This window comes from Candidozyma duobushaemuli (assembly GCF_002926085.2).
Source record: "Candidozyma duobushaemuli strain B09383 chromosome Unknown C_B09383, whole genome shotgun sequence".
Classification (NCBI taxonomy): Eukaryota; Fungi; Ascomycota; class Pichiomycetes; order Serinales; family Metschnikowiaceae; genus Candidozyma; species Candidozyma duobushaemuli.
This window is the reverse complement of record NW_020289897.1, coordinates 1,475,839-1,492,151: the sequence shown is the minus strand read 5'-3', so window position 1 is coordinate 1,492,151 and position 16,313 is coordinate 1,475,839. Positions and strand designations below refer to the sequence as shown.

Here is a 16,313-nt window from a genome sequence, read left to right as displayed (position 1 = left end):
GCAGTACACATCAACCCCAGTAGTGAAAAAAACCTACAGCTCTGAGAACCAGAAGCCAAATCTTCCTCATACACACATGTTTTCTGCATCGCTCAAAAGCGTCTCCCGTGGCTCTGTCCGCGTGAGTGCCGTGATATATGCCGGTGAATCGGCTTCTCTTTCCAAGAAGAGAGTGATGAACACCATCAGGATGGGAAAAGCCAGACCTGCCATTTTCCACCAGTTTGAGACGTTCGTGGAGCTTTCAGATGGTTCTGTTGTCAGAAGACGCTCTCAGGCCCCTAAGGACGAAGTCAGAATGATTTCTGACCAGAGATCCAGCACATTGTGGAACCCTACTAGAGATGACTTGGACGATACTGATCCTAACGCTGTGGGTAAGGTCGACAAGTTCAAGAAGAGATTCGGTGGTTTCGATGGTACGAAGGAGGTTGATGAGGAGCTTAGTATCCAGGAGAGACGTAAGCATATTGCCAAGCAGAAGGACGATTTGTTCGAGCTTTTGGGTGAGAATGCTACCGAGGTAAACAAGGGTGGTAAGGTCCAGGCCAAGTGGGAGTCCAACAAAAAGAAGAAATAAGCGGCACTTGTAAATAATAATGGGAATAGACGTGAAACGTTGATGCAAATATGTACATGGGGTAGATACCTCAGATCTTGAGATAATGTGCTATGATATCACCCAGTGATACTCCTAACGATTTGAGCTCGTCAAGGCACCACTTGATGTTGACCTGGTCCTGCTCGGAGATTGCTTGCTTGTATATGATGTTCAAACATGCAATCCGATTCTGGTCGTCTATGAGAATGAAGTCGTTGAACTTTGTAGGCAAGTCGAGCTTTCGGAAATTGAATCCTGCTTCTTTGTGGAAAGCGTCCTTGTAGGCCTTTGAGATGTAAAGCGTTCTGCTCACGCTATTCTTTATGCGTTTGGAAAAGTGACGGAACATGGTCGTTGTGAAGGTATGCAATGCTGTGTCTGTATTACTGAGCTTCTTGAATTGGCGACAAAAGTGATCACAAAACCCATTGAGGTTGACATTACCTTGCAAAAGCAAGTGATCCAAAACCCTCAAGTAGCCGAGTTTCGAGATATGGACATCGGTATTGTAGCACATCTCTAAACTTTTGTCAAGCTTGCCACGACGTAGAAGTTTGCTGATTAATGCGTCGAAATCATTGGGGTTCAATCCCGTGGGTGTTTTGAAAATTGCCTTGAGCATCTTGTCAGAGGCAGTTTCGTTGTTCTGATGCAAAAATGAAACAAAAAGCGACGAGAGCGCTTTTCTGGAAAGTGGTGCAGTGAGGTGCTTTGAAAGATATGTGAAATCGTCATACCTGTTCTGGCACCTTCCCACAATGCTAATTGAGGTTTCAAGAAGCCCGGAAGTGCACTTGGCCTCCTCTGGAATAGTTTCAAGAAAGTCAGCCGCCCTCCCAACGTCCTCCTCGGCTATCCTCAATGCAATTTTTTCAATGAGTGATGTGTTTGTAGCGGCAACTTCAGGGAAAAGTTCTCGAAGGTCCTTCCACAAATCAATGGTCCGACAAAGGTGTCCCTTCTCTGTGTTGGCTGATATGAGATTGATGAGCACGGGCGCAAGACGTTCATTTCCCAGCATCAGCGGCTTGATGGTGTCGTAAAGATGGTTGGCATAAAATGGGATGTAGGGCTCTTTCAACATGCCATTGATGGCACCAAGCTTTGTAGCAGCAGATACGTTCTTGTGTCCGTATAGTTTGAAGAGTTTGTGAATAGTGTACGCCATGAATGAAGGCTCGGATGACAATTCTGCAAGTGTCAAGACTAGGCGCTCCATGACATTGGAATCCAAAAAGACCTTGCCCTCAAGTAACTGAACCGCAAACGAGGCGGCTATGAAGGGTTCGCCAGCTGAGCCGACCTCTATAATAAATTGCTCAGCAATTTGCTTGAACATGTCATCGTTATGCTTTGAGCTTGTTTGGACGGTTTGAATGGATTTCACGAACCTCTGGCTGACTAGTCTTTCGGAGCTCATGCGTTGTATAGTATCGTAAAACACCGCAAAGTCCCTCTTCAATAGTAGATCAAACAAGTTCTGGTATATCATTGCTTTCATGCTCTTGGACTGCCTGAACCCGAGGCATAGGAAGGAGAGTATGTCTTGGTTGATGTGAGGGTATGATAAGACATCCTTTAATAGCAGCAGATCTTGACTTTTATAGAAATTGTAGCACTTCACAGATGATCTTTTGAACAGCTTTTCGTTTCTGAATAGTTTATAGATATCAGAAAGACGCTGGTATGTGGAAACGGCTTCCTGGGAAGATCCTGATGCCCTTCGGTTCAAATGTAGTACCCTTACAAGGCCTGTCTGTGGCCTTAGTTTGATATTATGAACTCTATGAAAATGGTGATGCAGCTCATGCCGTATTCGTGATAGCATGGCTATGTAGGATTTGTGAGAAATTCTCTCTTTCTGGGCTGGAGCAGGACAGTAGTTGGTTGAGATGATATATTCCTGCAGTTGAGTCGTGAACATCACCAAACCAGTCTGGTTGATATGTGAATTTTTTTCATGAATTTTTTGTCTAGAAATAAGAAGATGATTCCTTAATGAAATAATGTTTGCGAAATGATGATGAACTGTTTTAGGTGCTTTCGCTCGTTAGACCTTGTATTCACAGATATGCGACTACAACCACCAGGTGAGCTCTGATAGCCAATGTTTGATTTATGAAGTGAGAGGTTTTTTCTCAAGGATGCAGCAGATGAATTCGAATACTTTATCACTTTGGGGCTTTCTTCAACTTCTGCGGTTAGACTTCAACCACCCGAAATGTCCGAGATGGACCTATTTTGCAGCCGAGCTGTCTCATTACTATGATGTATATTTTCTATTAGCTCATCAAATCAGTAGCTTCACACGATCATGGGATAGAACATGCGAATGAAATAGTTTAAAATGCTGTTTTCGAGAAATCTGTCGTAACGGTCTATCTGGGTCATGAGAAGCTCCTTTTTGTCTTCGTCTGAGGGATCGCCCTCCCGCAAATAAGCAGCTTGAGCTTGCAGTTTTCTATCTTTCAATCTCTCACGAACGAGAAATTCACGATTAAATAGTAGAAGCAAGAACGAAAGGAGGAACATGCAGCCGGTGAATACCTGAGCATGGTCAAACGGATTGGAGGCTTTCTCTTCCTTCAATGCAATGGCTATAACCTCTGATGGAGGTGAAATGAAGGAAACCATGATGTTGAGGCCTGACCACGCAGCAGGCATAAGATGAGGTCTTTCTTGGATATCTAAGATGTCAGCAACGAGAGACTGACTCATGACGTACCCAACCGCCGAAGGTCCGCCTAGCAAGATAGCAAGGACGATCAAAGCTCCATACGACACAGCATGTCGCCAGAAAGCCAACACCATGATTGCCAAATAAATAGAAAAAAATCCTGCTGTGTTGGTTCTGCCGTAATGATCGGCAATGTGTCCCACTAAAGGTCTGCCCAAGGCTTGTCCAGTATTATAAATAGCCAAAAGATTGTTGGCCTGATCGTGTGTCAAGCCGATGGACGAGGCGTACGGGGAATATGAGTAGAGGCATATGACGTAGCCCAAGAAGCTCACGGTGAACCAAACACCCACAACTAGGTAGTGGAGGGATTTGAAAAGCTCAAAGTCGAACACAATTTTGAGAATCGCTCGGGTGCGTTCCCATGTAATCCTCGAAGTGTTGATATCGATGGTTTTCTTGTTCCGGGGTCTCAAGAAGCAGATGGAGAACAACGACGTAGCGAAGGTGACAAGACCAACCATCCGAAGCGGCCACCGCTGATCTCCTGTCTGGGAAATAAGCTTATTCAACGCCACGGAGAAAACCACACCGCCTACACCCGATCCACAAACGCAGATTCCCATGCCGGTGGACTTTCGTTTTTGAAACCATGTTGGGATCACCAAACTGGCAGGGAAAAAAATCAAGCCAAAAGAAGCACCTACAAGAACACCTTGACAGAGGTATATCTGCCAGAGCTTCGTGCTGAACGATGCTAGAATGTAGCCCAACGTTTGTAGAACCAAACCAAGCAAAAGCACAGGAGTCTGGCCAAACATGGCAACCAAAAAGCATATCAATGGCGCTGGGGCTTGCACTAGAAACACCACTATACCACCAATAAGCGCAAAGTCGTAGTGGGTGGCTCCAGGAAACAGGCTATTGGACATGTAGTAGTTCAAGAACACACCGAACGAAGCATTGGCGCCCCACGTCAGAAACACCAAAAGCAGCGCCAAAACGGCCTGCCATATTGCAAAAAGGCCATCCACTGGGTGATCCTGAGGTTCTTCCAGTTCCTCACTAACTGAATCCAAAGAGGCATCCTTCTCCCTGCTCTGACTGGTAAGTTGTCGAGAGACCCTTTCCAATTCTTCATGGTACGCCTCTTCAGCTAGCGGCGCCACCGAACGAGCCACATACTCCTGGCTGTCGAGCTGGATCTCATCTGTGGTGTCGTAGAGCTGATTGGGTGAGTCATTTGCAGCCAGTCTATGGTCTTGGTTATGGCAACTGGAATATGCCAGTTTATTGGCATCTGCCGTCGATTCACAAGAAGAGCCCGAAAGTCGAGACATGCTGGCTTCAGCAGAATCAATTCCGCTGGTGTATTCCTGATGACTAATGCACTGTGGAGATGTCCTCTATACCGAGTGCATTGGCTGTAGAGATCCGAAAGCGCAGGCGGGGCTTAAATCTAGCTAATAACGGAATCGGTGGACCGCAATTGAGTTTTGGGGCTGCGGACGAAAGTTTATGTTTTTATTGGTTGGAAGTTTTGTTCGTAAGTACTCTGCATAACGGTTTTCTGTCAGCCCCACACGGCTCGACCAGAACGGAATATTCGCATGAGTCGTGGGTCTTGATTGGTCCCCCATAGTGGAGGTGAGATTTGGGATTTGAAACCACCGCTATGAACAAAGGTGACTTTTTTGTTGATGAAGTTTTATCTAGCTTTGGTGATACTGTCATAGTATGTTTCTGGTGCACTAGATCTGGTTCATGCCATACGGTTATAATGCACATTTGGTCGCATATGCACGGTTTGAGATCCTGTCAAGTGGTTACCTTTATGGAATTGTCCAGCATTGAGATGTAGTTGGACAAAGCCTCTTTGCAGCCGTAGCAGTCCGTTCACGCTGTGTAGAGAAGAAACGAGGAAGGTTAACGGTTGTGATGTCAAGGAAGAATTGTATTTTCTCAATGTTTCTGCTTTGTTCCGTTCTTGTATTTTTGCTTGTTTTTTTTTTTTTTTTTTTTTTTTTTTTTTTTTTTCTTTTTATTTTTCCACGGCTATTAGTTGGAGTTTGCGTGTTGTACGTTCTAGTTTCAATGGCTGCGAAAAATGCAGGGTGTTGATGGTATTAATACTTTCGACAATATGCACAAAAACCGTACAATACTACAAAACAATAGACTCACCTAAGCTCAATGCTACAATCGAAAATTCTTCATTATGCAATAGATGATGGACTATACAATTGTGCAATCGATCAAACTGAGTCCATACATCACCTTCTGAACATGCTTTTTGATCAACGGCCAGTCGGCTCTGCGTTGCACGAACTCGTAAATCTCCTCCTGACTGAAAATACCGTTAAACTTAGTCAAATCACTGATGAGCTGCCCAATGGCCTTGGCATCCTCGCCTCCAATTAAATAAATTGATCCCACCTTCTTAAGTGCCTGAAATAGCGGGAAGATCATACGCTTGTTACTTTTGACATGGGTAAGGATAAAGTCGTAGTACAAGTTAAGATCCGAGATAAGCGTGACAGCGCCGCCAACTGAGATCGTGCTTCGTTTTAAGCATTTCACGATCGCTTGAAAGAATCTTTCTGCAACTTCCTGCTGGAAGACTTCCACAATCGGTTTATCGGCGCAATCAACCAACAAGTCAATGTTATCCTCTAATATCAGAACGGCATGTTGAGCAGCCTTGGTGGGCCCCGGGATATCGTGGGCCATGCTAGGAGGTGGATTGTAGTCGGAGTCACTGAGACCAGAAAGGAACACAGACTCTATTTCCTTGAAAAGAACGTCAATGCCAATATGAAGACCGTCTGCAACGTACTTGTCAACGAGAGCTTCTGCTGCCTTTTTGCTTTGAAGAGACGGGTTGAGAACAGAGTTCTCGTGTTTGGTCAATTTTCTTTGCATGATCTCCTCCTTGTAGAATATATCGATCATTTGCACGATCATATCTGCCATGTTAATTGCCTCGAAGAAGATGACAAGGGGTTCGATGGCAGTTCCTCTCTTATCGTCAGCGAGAGATACGTCTCTAGGGTTGTAATCCTTGAGGTACTTGAGAGCTCTTTCGAATCCTTCTCGAAGGTGATCATTGGTTATGCTTTCAATCACACTGATGAACTCCTCTTGCATCACTCCGTAGATGTCGAAGCGCAAGGCGGCAACTGTGTAGTCATCAAACAGCGAAAGTCTTGCAAGAGACACCTTTGTATCATTGAGAACATTGAGTGTCAACTCTGGACTGAACACTCTTCTCAAGGACTTGATGTTTTCTGCTAGAATCTTCGCTTGAGCTTGGATCTTGGAGTAGTTGAGCTTCTCGTCACCTTCCTCCTCCTTCAGGTCCTCGTTGTCTTTGCCTGAAATTGTGAAGACCTTTTTGAAACTCAGCAAAAAGTCACTCTTTGACTCTGCCTTGACGTGCTTAAGAATGTTTTGCGTGGTTTCATGCTCCCGTTGCTTGACATTATCCTTCCACTCAGACACCTTCTCAGAGCAGCGCTGCTTGAACACAGCCTTTTCTTCATTAAGATACTCGGCCGCTATTGACTCGTAGGAGACATCTATGAGCAGTCGAGTCAAACGAATGTAACTCTCACCAACATTCACACTTGGGTTCAATTGGTCAAGGAAGTCGTGGGTGAGTCTAACATATAATTGAGTGACCATCTCAAAATACAAGCCACGTTCTTTTGATGTGGATATGAGAAGGAGAATGACATCCTGGAGCTGGTTTGATATGAGCTCCTCGCTCACTTTGTACATCATGGGAATCGTCTGGGGGAAGATCAAATCGATAATTCTCGACTCTTCATTGAATACCGATGCAAGCTCGTAAATAAACCCGTCTAATTCTTCTTGGTTGAGCTCCCACTTTGGCTCAGGTTTCTCTTTTTCTTCGTCCTCGTCGTCTTCATCGTCCAGTTGAGCGATAAGGTCACCGTTTGTGGCGGCACTAAAGAACTTGCAAACGTTGAAGGCCTCCAGGTTCAAGAACTTCGTTGTATCATTATCGAAGCAAACTTTCTGGAGGAAAAAGTCTATAAGCGTTTGCTCGTTCTTGAGCTCCACAAGGATGGTGACGAACTCACTGGTCCTTTCGTAATCCTGAATGTCATAATGAATCTCTAGTTCTCGTAGCAAGGCATTTTCAAAAATCTCCATGAGATCGGTGATCTTTTCACCGACCATACTGCCGACCGTCTCGTCAGGATTGATAGCGTTGTACATTAAGAGATTGCTCAACATCTTCGCTTGTTCCTGTGGTGACTGAAATGTTTTGAAAAGCTTGAGTCGCTCGTATGGTAGATTCAGTTGCAAGTCGGCGTAAAACCGGTGTAGGCTTCTTCGTATGCGTAGGATCTGGAACTTGGCGATCTTGGGTATCTTGTATATCTTGTCACAGCAGGTCAATGGGTTATCGAGCCACTCAAACTTTGAGCCTGCTAGCTCTTCTCTTGAAGCCTCCACTCCATTTTGCCAAAGCCCCATTTTCTTGAGCTTCAGGATCCAGAGCTGGGGATCATTGGCCGCTCTATATGTGTTTTTTGAAGTTTTGGCAAATTGAAGCAAATCCGGCACATCGAGAAACCACGCTATGGTTTTGGCCACCGGGAGCGGCATGACCAGCGGATTATATACATCAATGTCTGCATTCCAGATGACTTGGGCCATGGCTCTGGAGATGAAGTGGTGTAGAGCTTGTTGATATGCGTGACATGCAGGCTCTCGGCTGTTCGGCCTTGGCTACCCCAGTCGCCAGGTGAGTGAAAAGTCAATTTTAAGAATTCTTGAGATAGAGACATCGGCTGACGAAAGAGAGAGTTTGAGCTAAACTAACTTGAGAGCGTAGCTGGACGAAGTTTCGGTAGCATGGGGTTGATCTCTATCGCACTAGTGCTACAGATGGATCGGAGCTGACAGCGTCAAATCCAATCAGAAGCCGAAATTCTGGATTTGTTCCAAAAGCGAAATGTCAGAAATTTCCAAGTTGTCTCTCCGCTATCTTGGCGGCCGTTTAGTAGTGAATGTCAGTCGGGATACACTTTTCGCAGCCATTTTCTATACTCCAGAAGAGTCCACACAGCACCGATCACTCAATTCATCTCCTGCCAAAAATCGACCAAAATGACTCTTTTCGTCTTCTCCCGCCACTCGCCAAATCAACAAATCGTAGAATTAAATTTCTTTCAACCTTCTGCCTCTGAAGGTTCCCCATACTGTCGACATACAACATCGCGAAAAATCAAGCTCATCCAGCTACTGAGACATCACTTACCATCCTTCGGTCCAACACCCCAATAACTGCATATTTTCCACAAAAGCATGCTTTATGCGCTCCGGCTCGGCTCCAGACCGGCCTGGCGCTGTGGCAGCCGACATCGGCTCCTACATCCTCCAAAACCCAGCATATACCATGCTCTACTACGACATCAGCATAGAAAAGCGGACCAAAGCCCTCCAGCGCCTTCCTCCGAGGAACGTGACTCCCTCAGCGGTATGCTTATCCGCTTTATCCGAAAAGAAACCCAGTTTCTCTCTGACAGCATGAACATAGACGAATCGGTGGATCCTACTCCAGAGGTTGTTCCTAACAAGATGGATCCAGCTCTCCAGGCTAGCCTATCGTCCGAACCAGATCTGTACCAGCAATTTGTGAAACTTCTCCATCTGCCCAAATTCGCCGCTCATCCGGACGTGCTTCTTCAGTTACATCTGGTTTTGCCTCATGTAGAGGAATCCGAGAAGCAGCTACTACTCAAAAGACTCATTTTCTACGGCCAATGGCATCTGTTCTGGCAGGTCTCTATCACAGACGCTACGTCCTTGAGCGACATTGAAGATATCGTCGATCTTCTACATTCCGAACTACGCATTTGCAATAACGTCTACCTAGGAGTATGGCAAGCACTCAGAGCAGCCAGACATGAATCGTCAACTTCCGGCCTTTTAACTTCCATTGTGGAGACTGTCGAATACAAGTTCTCCCTTAATAAGGCTCAGGTCTCGGCGGTCATGAGCTTTGTGGATGAACTCGACAATGTGGAGAACAGCGACGAACTAGTATTTTTCGAGGAAAACCACCTCGAGACTATATCCAATGATCCCATTAGCAAAGCTTTTTTCTTGCAAGCGCAGCTCAATCTCATGGACCAAAAGTCTGCTATCAAAGCTATAAGAAATGAACCCAGCATTCTCGAGAGACCGGGATGGTTTTCCTTTCTCACCAGCTCAATGGCAGATTCAATACCCTACCTACCACCGAGTCAAGTACCTGAAATTTCTGAAGACTCTTCCCGATCCGCCCTCATGACCCATTTTTTGCATTTCCGTCTGGCACACATCAACGAGAGTGACTTTTTCTCTCTCCTACAATCAGCATCTGCCCAAGACGCCCACCGCATATTCCTAATTGCATACAAAAACAACCAACGTGGTCTTCTACAGAGCCAACGACTCTTTGACTTCGTGGTGAAATTGGCATTATTTAGCTGCAAAGAAGACGTGATGTTGGAGGCTATCAAAAAGTTTTATAAACACATGTCAGCGACGACTTTGAAGCTCGCTTTTCCATTCATTATTCAGAGGTCTCCAAAAGTCTTGCAATCACTTGAAGAAAAACGACCTGAACTTTTTCAAAAAGCATGTCTAGCATATATCAAAGATGCCTCTCCGCATGAAATTGTGACTATTATCGAAAATTGCAACAATAACCGTCATGTCCTACGAACAGCCCTCAGGCTGGTTGAACCACAAAACTCCGGAATCATTTTGCAGGGCCTTGAAAAGACCAAACTCACCGCATACAATCTTACTGAGCTTTTGAGATTCGCCTTTCGCAATAACATCACCGACAATCGAGCATGTGCCATCTTTGACAGAATTCTCAAGAAAACTTGGAACACTACAGTTTTAGAGAAGCGAGGACAAACGGTTAACTATCAATTCGAAGATGATTTCAGGTTCTACTACGCCATGGCGTCTAAGGACGAACGCACAAAAATGATTCATACGCTTCAGACATTGGGTCAAACAATATCGACCCTAGACACCGAACACATGGCCGATTTCACCAATAATCTTTACGACTACCTATTTGCATCAAACAACTTCACATTCATACAATCGAAAACGGGAAAAACATACATCTTGGACAGGATAATGAAGAAGGCAATGCACTTCGTCTACAAAAGTCATACCAAAACCCATCTGAAAGACGGTGTGAAGCAAATCCGTGACATATTAAAATTGTTAAAATTTGATTCTCCCACGGGTCAGGCATCCGTTTTCGAATTCATAGTCCATGACGAGCCGTCAATGGCTTTTGAAATTTTGAAAAACTATAAATCCAGAAAGGCAATATTAACCAATCCGATCATGGAAGGTATAACTCGTGGTCTTTTTCGGTCAAAACGACTTACCCCTTCTCAAAGAGTCGTGGCTTTCAACCAATTCAGGCAAAGCGCGAAAGACATGGGGTACAAACATGAATTGAGTGCAAGGTTGATCGTATTACTAGGCAATCTGATAATGAAGCTTGACAGCCAGCTGAGACAATCGTTATCAATTTTATTGCAAGATGCGATCGAGCTTGGGTTTTCAAAAGGTGTACCTCTCGCAATTATTAAAAACTGGTCTAAAGCCAAATCTTTATAAGAGAACTAGATTTTCAACACTGCATAAAAGTAGCGTCTACCTCACTTCATTGAATTCACAGCACCTTCAGAGACTATCTCATGTCCAATAAAGCTTACGGAGTAACAGGCCCAGTTTCTCTTGCAAACCCCACCCAACGAGAAATAAGTCTCAATGATGCTCTCATTGGTGAACTAAAGGCTCGTGGGTCCTTCGAAAGTGAGCAGGCAACAAGGAAAAGAGTTGATGTCCTAGCATTGATGCAAAGGATGGTTCAAGACTTTGTGTACAAAGTTTCAAAGAAAAGAAATATGAGTGATGGTATGGCCAAAGATGCGGGAGGAAAAATCTTTACATTTGGTTCCTATAGGCTTGGAGTTTACGGACCCGGGTCAGATATCGATACTTTGGTCGTTGTCCCAAAGCATGTTCTACGGGAAGACTTCTTCACTGTTTTCGAGGAGATAATTAGGGCAAGACCCGAACTCGAGGAGATAACTTCCGTTCCAGATGCGTATGTGCCTATCATAAAGCTTGAGTTTGATGGGATATCCATCGATTTGATTTTCGCTCGTCTTAATGTTTCTCGTGTTCCATCCGACATGACATTAGATGACAAAAACTTGCTAAAAAACATCGAAGAAAGAGACCTCAGATCTCTCAATGGAACTCGAGTTACGGATGAAATATTGACTCTAGTTCCCAAACCGACTGTTTTTAAACATGCTCTCAGATGCATCAAGATGTGGGCGCAACAACGTGCTGTGTATGCAAACGTGTTCGGTTTCCCTGGTGGTGTTGCATGGGCAATGTTAGTAGCTAGGATCTGTCAGTTATATCCGAATGCAGTTAGTGCTGTCATTATTCAAAAGTTTTTCAGCATTTACACGAAGTGGAATTGGCCTCAACCGGTTCTACTCAAGCCTATTGAAGATGGCCCCTTACAAGTCAGAGTGTGGAACCCACGTATATATCCACACGATAGACAACACAGAATGCCAGTGATCACCCCAGCATATCCTTCGATGTGTGCTACCCATAACATAACCAACTCTACGCAAAAGGTTATTCTTAAAGAAATATCACGAGGAAATGAGATAATGGAGAAAATTAGTACTGGTGAAGAAACGTGGTCAAGTTTGTTGAAGAGGCACACCTTCTTTCATGACTACAAATTCTATTTGTGTGTCGTTGGTGCTACACTTGGCACCGATGAAGATCACCATAAATGGAGCGGCTTGATTGAAAGTAAATTACGTATTCTTGTCCAAAAGCTCGAAGTTGCTGAGGGTATCGCACTCGCTCATCCATATGTCAAATCATTTAGCTCCGCTTACATATTAGGAGAGGAAAAGGTTGAAGATGTTTTGGCTTCATACGGTAGCCTTCTGGGTGAATCTTTCATAAATGGATTGCAGCAGCCATCGGAAGACAAGAAGCCCGTTGAAGGCGAAGCCGATGCAATCCCTCCTAAGGTCATTTATCTCACCAAATTGTTTATTGGCTTAGACGTAAGTCTCGTGAGAGAAGTCGGCGGCGTTAAAAAACTTGATATCCAGTACCCTTGCTCCGAGTTTTATAATCTCTGCAAGAGTTCCACTCTGTACGAGGAGGGCAAGAACTTCGTCCAAATCAAGAATGTGAAATTGCATGACTTGCCAAGTGATGTCTATGAAGAGGGTGAGGCTCGTCCCGTGAAGGCTGGTAAGAAACGCAAGAAGGACGCAAATGGTGAGCAGTTGAAACGACCCAAAGGATTGACTCCCACCGCCGCAGCCTAATTTATTTTCGCAAAGCAAATCTATCCCAAAAAAATATCTTCAACACCATTGATGAAGACATTAGGAGGGGTTTTTCGAGTGAATTGAGTTTGCTTGGTCTTGCCATGCGCGCTCAACGACTTTTCCAACCAAAATATAAATGCATCTTTTCCACCGGTTTCGTTATACATTGAGGCGTACGTACTCCAGATATGCTTGTTATTGTCATTTTTCCAAGCCTTCGCGAGTAAAGCAGAGAGCTTCTTTTGAGATGCTGAGTCTTTGGCAGCCCTTGAGTAGTAAATTCGAAATGCCATAAATCCATTAAGTCTTCTGTTTCCCTGAGTTTTTCGATTTTCTGATCTCTTCGATGCTTTGAAGCGATCAACCTCGTCCATACTAGCGTTGCACTCTGCGAGTGCATGCTTCAAAGATTCCGAGGCCTCGGGGATTGGGGCCATCAGACATCTCATCCTAAATACACCAATTTTAAACTTCGGCTTCGAAGCTCTTTCGATGGACATCTTTAAAAAACTACAAAAATCGACTTGAATTGCAGATGCATTATTTTAAATATCGAGGCACGACGGGCAAACCAATGCAAGTTCGTCATAGATTCGCGTTTCAGCTGGCGCTCAACTATATATGCCCTGCGTAATCAACTGAAATTGATCGTAGAGTCTCGTATACATGCTGCCCAAACTCTTTCCAATGAGCGAGATCTCCACGAAATCATCAATTTCATCATCCTGCAACTGTAACTGCAAACGATTTTTCAAAAGAACACTCGTGTTATCGCCATTGTTAAAACAAGGAAGATTGGAGTCCTTTTGCATAATTTCGACCATGTTGATGACACGGTCACTTTCTTCTCTGAGAGCTCTGAAACAGTCCTTGCATAAATCCTTAAACATTTTGAAGACCTCACTCTCAAGCCCTCCCAACAACTCCACGTACTCCATCGTGAGCTTGAATGGGGCTGCCTCAAAACCAAGACTGCCAGGAGAGTTTGACAAGAGAAACCCAAAATCAATATGAATAATATGGCCCTCGTCGTCGAGCATGATGTTACCATTGTGTCTGTCTTTGATCTGCAACACGTAACAAATGACTGAGTAAGATGCTAAACTCCTGGCAAAATTATCCTGTGCAATTCTGTAAGATGGTGAGTTGGAATCCCCAAAAAGCTTTTCGAAGTAGTCCTTCAATGTAAAGATTCTTCCCTTTGTGTTACTTCCGGCGGCAATAGATATTTCCGTTAATGACTTTTTGATGGAGTGAATCGAGATAGCATTTGTGATGGTCTCAACTAAACCGGTGTTAGCACTCGTGATGAGGATTTTCATCCGCTTTGTCCAAGCTGGGATCTGCCTTGACGACCAGATGTTAGAAATCATCGTGATGAGCTGGCACGCGAAAGCTTCTTGAGGAAGGTCAGACCCATTTTTTGCAATGACAGAACAGAGGTCCCAATTTGGAAGCTTGCCGTAGATACTTGATTTTCTGATTCTTTGTTTTTTAGCGTGCCAGTCTTCAGCCAACTTGAAATCATTCTCAAGCTTTCTTTCACCAGCATCAGGGTCATTACCTTTCAAATGGTTGAACTTCTCGTAGTCAATGGATTCAAATTGGTCTTGCAAAGCAATCATTGACTCAATAATACGATTTTTGATTGCTGACGATTGCTCAGTTGTAGCTTGACCAGATGCCTCGAGCTGCTGAAGCATAACAGCAGCAATTCGCATTTGATCCGCCCTTGTTTTAGAAGCAACGTCAACCAGACTTGTTGATCTGTGTGTAATTTTTTCGAGAACGTCCATGTGAGAAACCCCCGTTTTCAACGTCTCCATATCATAATCTGGCCTAGTCGACTTGAGTTCACTCAAATCAGCCTCCATACTTTGTGATGCTTCACGAATGGACTCGAAATCTTGACTGCTCATGAGGGAAGTGCTCTTCGATGAGTGTGTATTTTGACCAGACTTGGAACGTTTCAGGAGTATAATCCTGTTTGATGTCGAGTCAGGATTGAAATCAATTTCGTCACTTAAAAACTCGACAAACATCAAGAAGGGAACGCGCTCGGCGGAATTGAGAACACAAGCTTCATTCACGCTAAGTTTGAGAAGCTTGTGATACTTCTTGTTTCTAGTACTTGTGTAAGGAAGAAGTTGTGGTATGTCCACCTCAGCGGGTAACAAGGTATCGTTGATGATCGAAAGCTCGGCCCGAAGGGCAGATAATCGTGCCTCTTTCGGCAATTGTGATAGTCTTAGTGAAACGTTTTGTAAAGCAAGAATGAACTCGGTCACATTCTTTGAATAATTCGACTTCAAAGCTTTTACCGGGTCAAGATCGGTGCTTGCAGGTGACTTCAGTTCCTGTTTCCTCACGGCTTTAAGTTTTCCACTCTCGCTAAAAGGAAAGACCTCCTCGCTTGGCAGACTCAAGTCACCATTATCTCCTCTGGTCGAGCTTAAATCTGGCATGGAGTGAGCTATAGGGTGTCTGCTCTCAGCTTGCATCGAAGTACGAGGAGACTTGATCACTGACTCAACACTGAACTTTTCTTCCATGTACTTAAGAAGCGCGACACTCTCGGTATCACGAGGCACATGCTTGGCATTGAATGAATGGTGCCTTCTGAGCTGGCCATGATTTGCTTGCTCCGCTTCGTCATCACTAGTATTTAATTCGGAATCATCGGATGCAAAACTAGAGTTTGAATATTTCTTTTGACGTGCAGAGGACTCCGAATGACGTTCGGGCTTTGCTGTCTGATGAACACGAGGATCTCGTCCCTCGTCATCAGATTGAGCTGCTCTGCGCTCACTTGAGAGTTTTTGATTTTTGAGTGTTAGATTTTTGGTAAGAACTTTCTGGAAGTTTGCGAGTTTGAAAACAAATGATCTTTGTTGTTTACCTTGAACGGCAAGAAGTGGTTTCGTATAATCGTGAATCTGTGGAAGCCCAATTGAGGCCGCCAATGCTCCACATAATATGAGCGATGGATGCAAGTTTTCACGAAATTGTGTAACTATCAGAGCTTCGTATGGGTTGAAGATAACGTCCTGAAGCTTATTAATCAAGCCTCGGACAACTTGAAATGAGTATGAGTTTGGCTCATTTTTAAGCTCGAAGATGTAGGCTTGCAAATGCCAAAACACAATCAAACTGAAGTGAGTATACTTGGCGCAGTATTCTAGAAGGAAATCTTCAAGCGCCATAGAGTTTGTCTCAAATGAAACGAATAGCTGTAGAAGCTGGGGTATTAAGAACTCCAAATCGTCATATTTATACAGGCGAAGCTTCTTGGTGAGGTAGAAATGAACACCAATTTCATCAGAATATCGCCGCAAATAGTTGACACATTGAAATACATCAAAATCCGGAGAGTTTATCTCCTTGAGGAGTCCTTCAGCGTCTTCCACCATGTGGGGGAACCTTTGCCTGTGGGCTTGAGATTTCTGGTTGTTCATTCAAGATTTATACGCAGTACAGTTGACATACAAATCAAACTCGCTAAGACCCTAACGCAGCATGCAGAATGCGACTAACTAGGGGTGGGAATGTTTTACAAAATGGTGGGCATTCTCGAAGAAATTAATAAATGAATAAAATTTCA

At 44.2% G+C, this 16,313-nt stretch overlaps 6 protein-coding genes across 6 annotated transcripts; 2 read left to right on the top strand and 4 right to left on the bottom strand. All coding sequences in view use genetic code 12, as the record gives it.

The window, feature by feature from the left end:
* Positions 1-76: 76 nt before the first annotated feature.
* MRPL36 (mitochondrial 54S ribosomal protein bL31m) lies at positions 77-580 on the top strand (the record flags this gene model as incomplete). Its single annotated transcript, XM_025482020.1, has 1 exon — positions 77-580. One exon carries the CDS (start codon positions 77-79, stop codon positions 578-580), a length of 504 nt encoding a protein of 167 aa, XP_025336638.1.
* Positions 581-650: 70 nt separating this feature from the next.
* On the bottom strand, positions 651-2,093 carry CXQ87_003543 (uncharacterized protein; the record flags this gene model as incomplete). Its single annotated transcript, XM_025482019.1, has 1 exon — positions 651-2,093. The coding sequence occupies one exon, from the start codon at positions 2,091-2,093 to the stop codon at positions 651-653; it is 1,443 nt and encodes a 480-aa protein (XP_025336637.1).
* An 812-nt stretch (positions 2,094-2,905) lies between these two features.
* CXQ87_003542 (uncharacterized protein) lies at positions 2,906-4,618 on the bottom strand (the record flags this gene model as incomplete). The annotated part of the gene is made up of 1 exon (XM_025482018.1): positions 2,906-4,618. The coding sequence occupies one exon, from the start codon at positions 4,616-4,618 to the stop codon at positions 2,906-2,908; it is 1,713 nt and encodes a 570-aa protein (XP_025336636.1).
* An 895-nt stretch (positions 4,619-5,513) lies between these two features.
* Positions 5,514-7,967, bottom strand: RCY1 (Rcy1p; the record flags this gene model as incomplete). The annotated part of the gene is made up of 1 exon (XM_025482017.1): positions 5,514-7,967. The coding sequence occupies one exon, from the start codon at positions 7,965-7,967 to the stop codon at positions 5,514-5,516; it is 2,454 nt and encodes an 817-aa protein (XP_025336635.1).
* An 873-nt stretch (positions 7,968-8,840) lies between these two features.
* CXQ87_003540 (polynucleotide adenylyltransferase) lies at positions 8,841-12,709 on the top strand (the record flags this gene model as incomplete). The annotated part of the gene is made up of 2 exons (XM_025482016.1): positions 8,841-10,606; positions 11,011-12,709. 2 exons carry the CDS (start codon positions 8,841-8,843, stop codon positions 12,707-12,709), a joined length of 3,465 nt encoding a protein of 1,154 aa, XP_025336634.1.
* Positions 12,710-13,323: 614 nt separating this feature from the next.
* On the bottom strand, positions 13,324-16,122 carry PIKA (1-phosphatidylinositol 4-kinase; the record flags this gene model as incomplete). Its single annotated transcript, XM_025482015.1, has 1 exon — positions 13,324-16,122. The coding sequence occupies one exon, from the start codon at positions 16,120-16,122 to the stop codon at positions 13,324-13,326; it is 2,799 nt and encodes a 932-aa protein (XP_025336633.1).
* Positions 16,123-16,313: the final 191 nt, after the last annotated feature.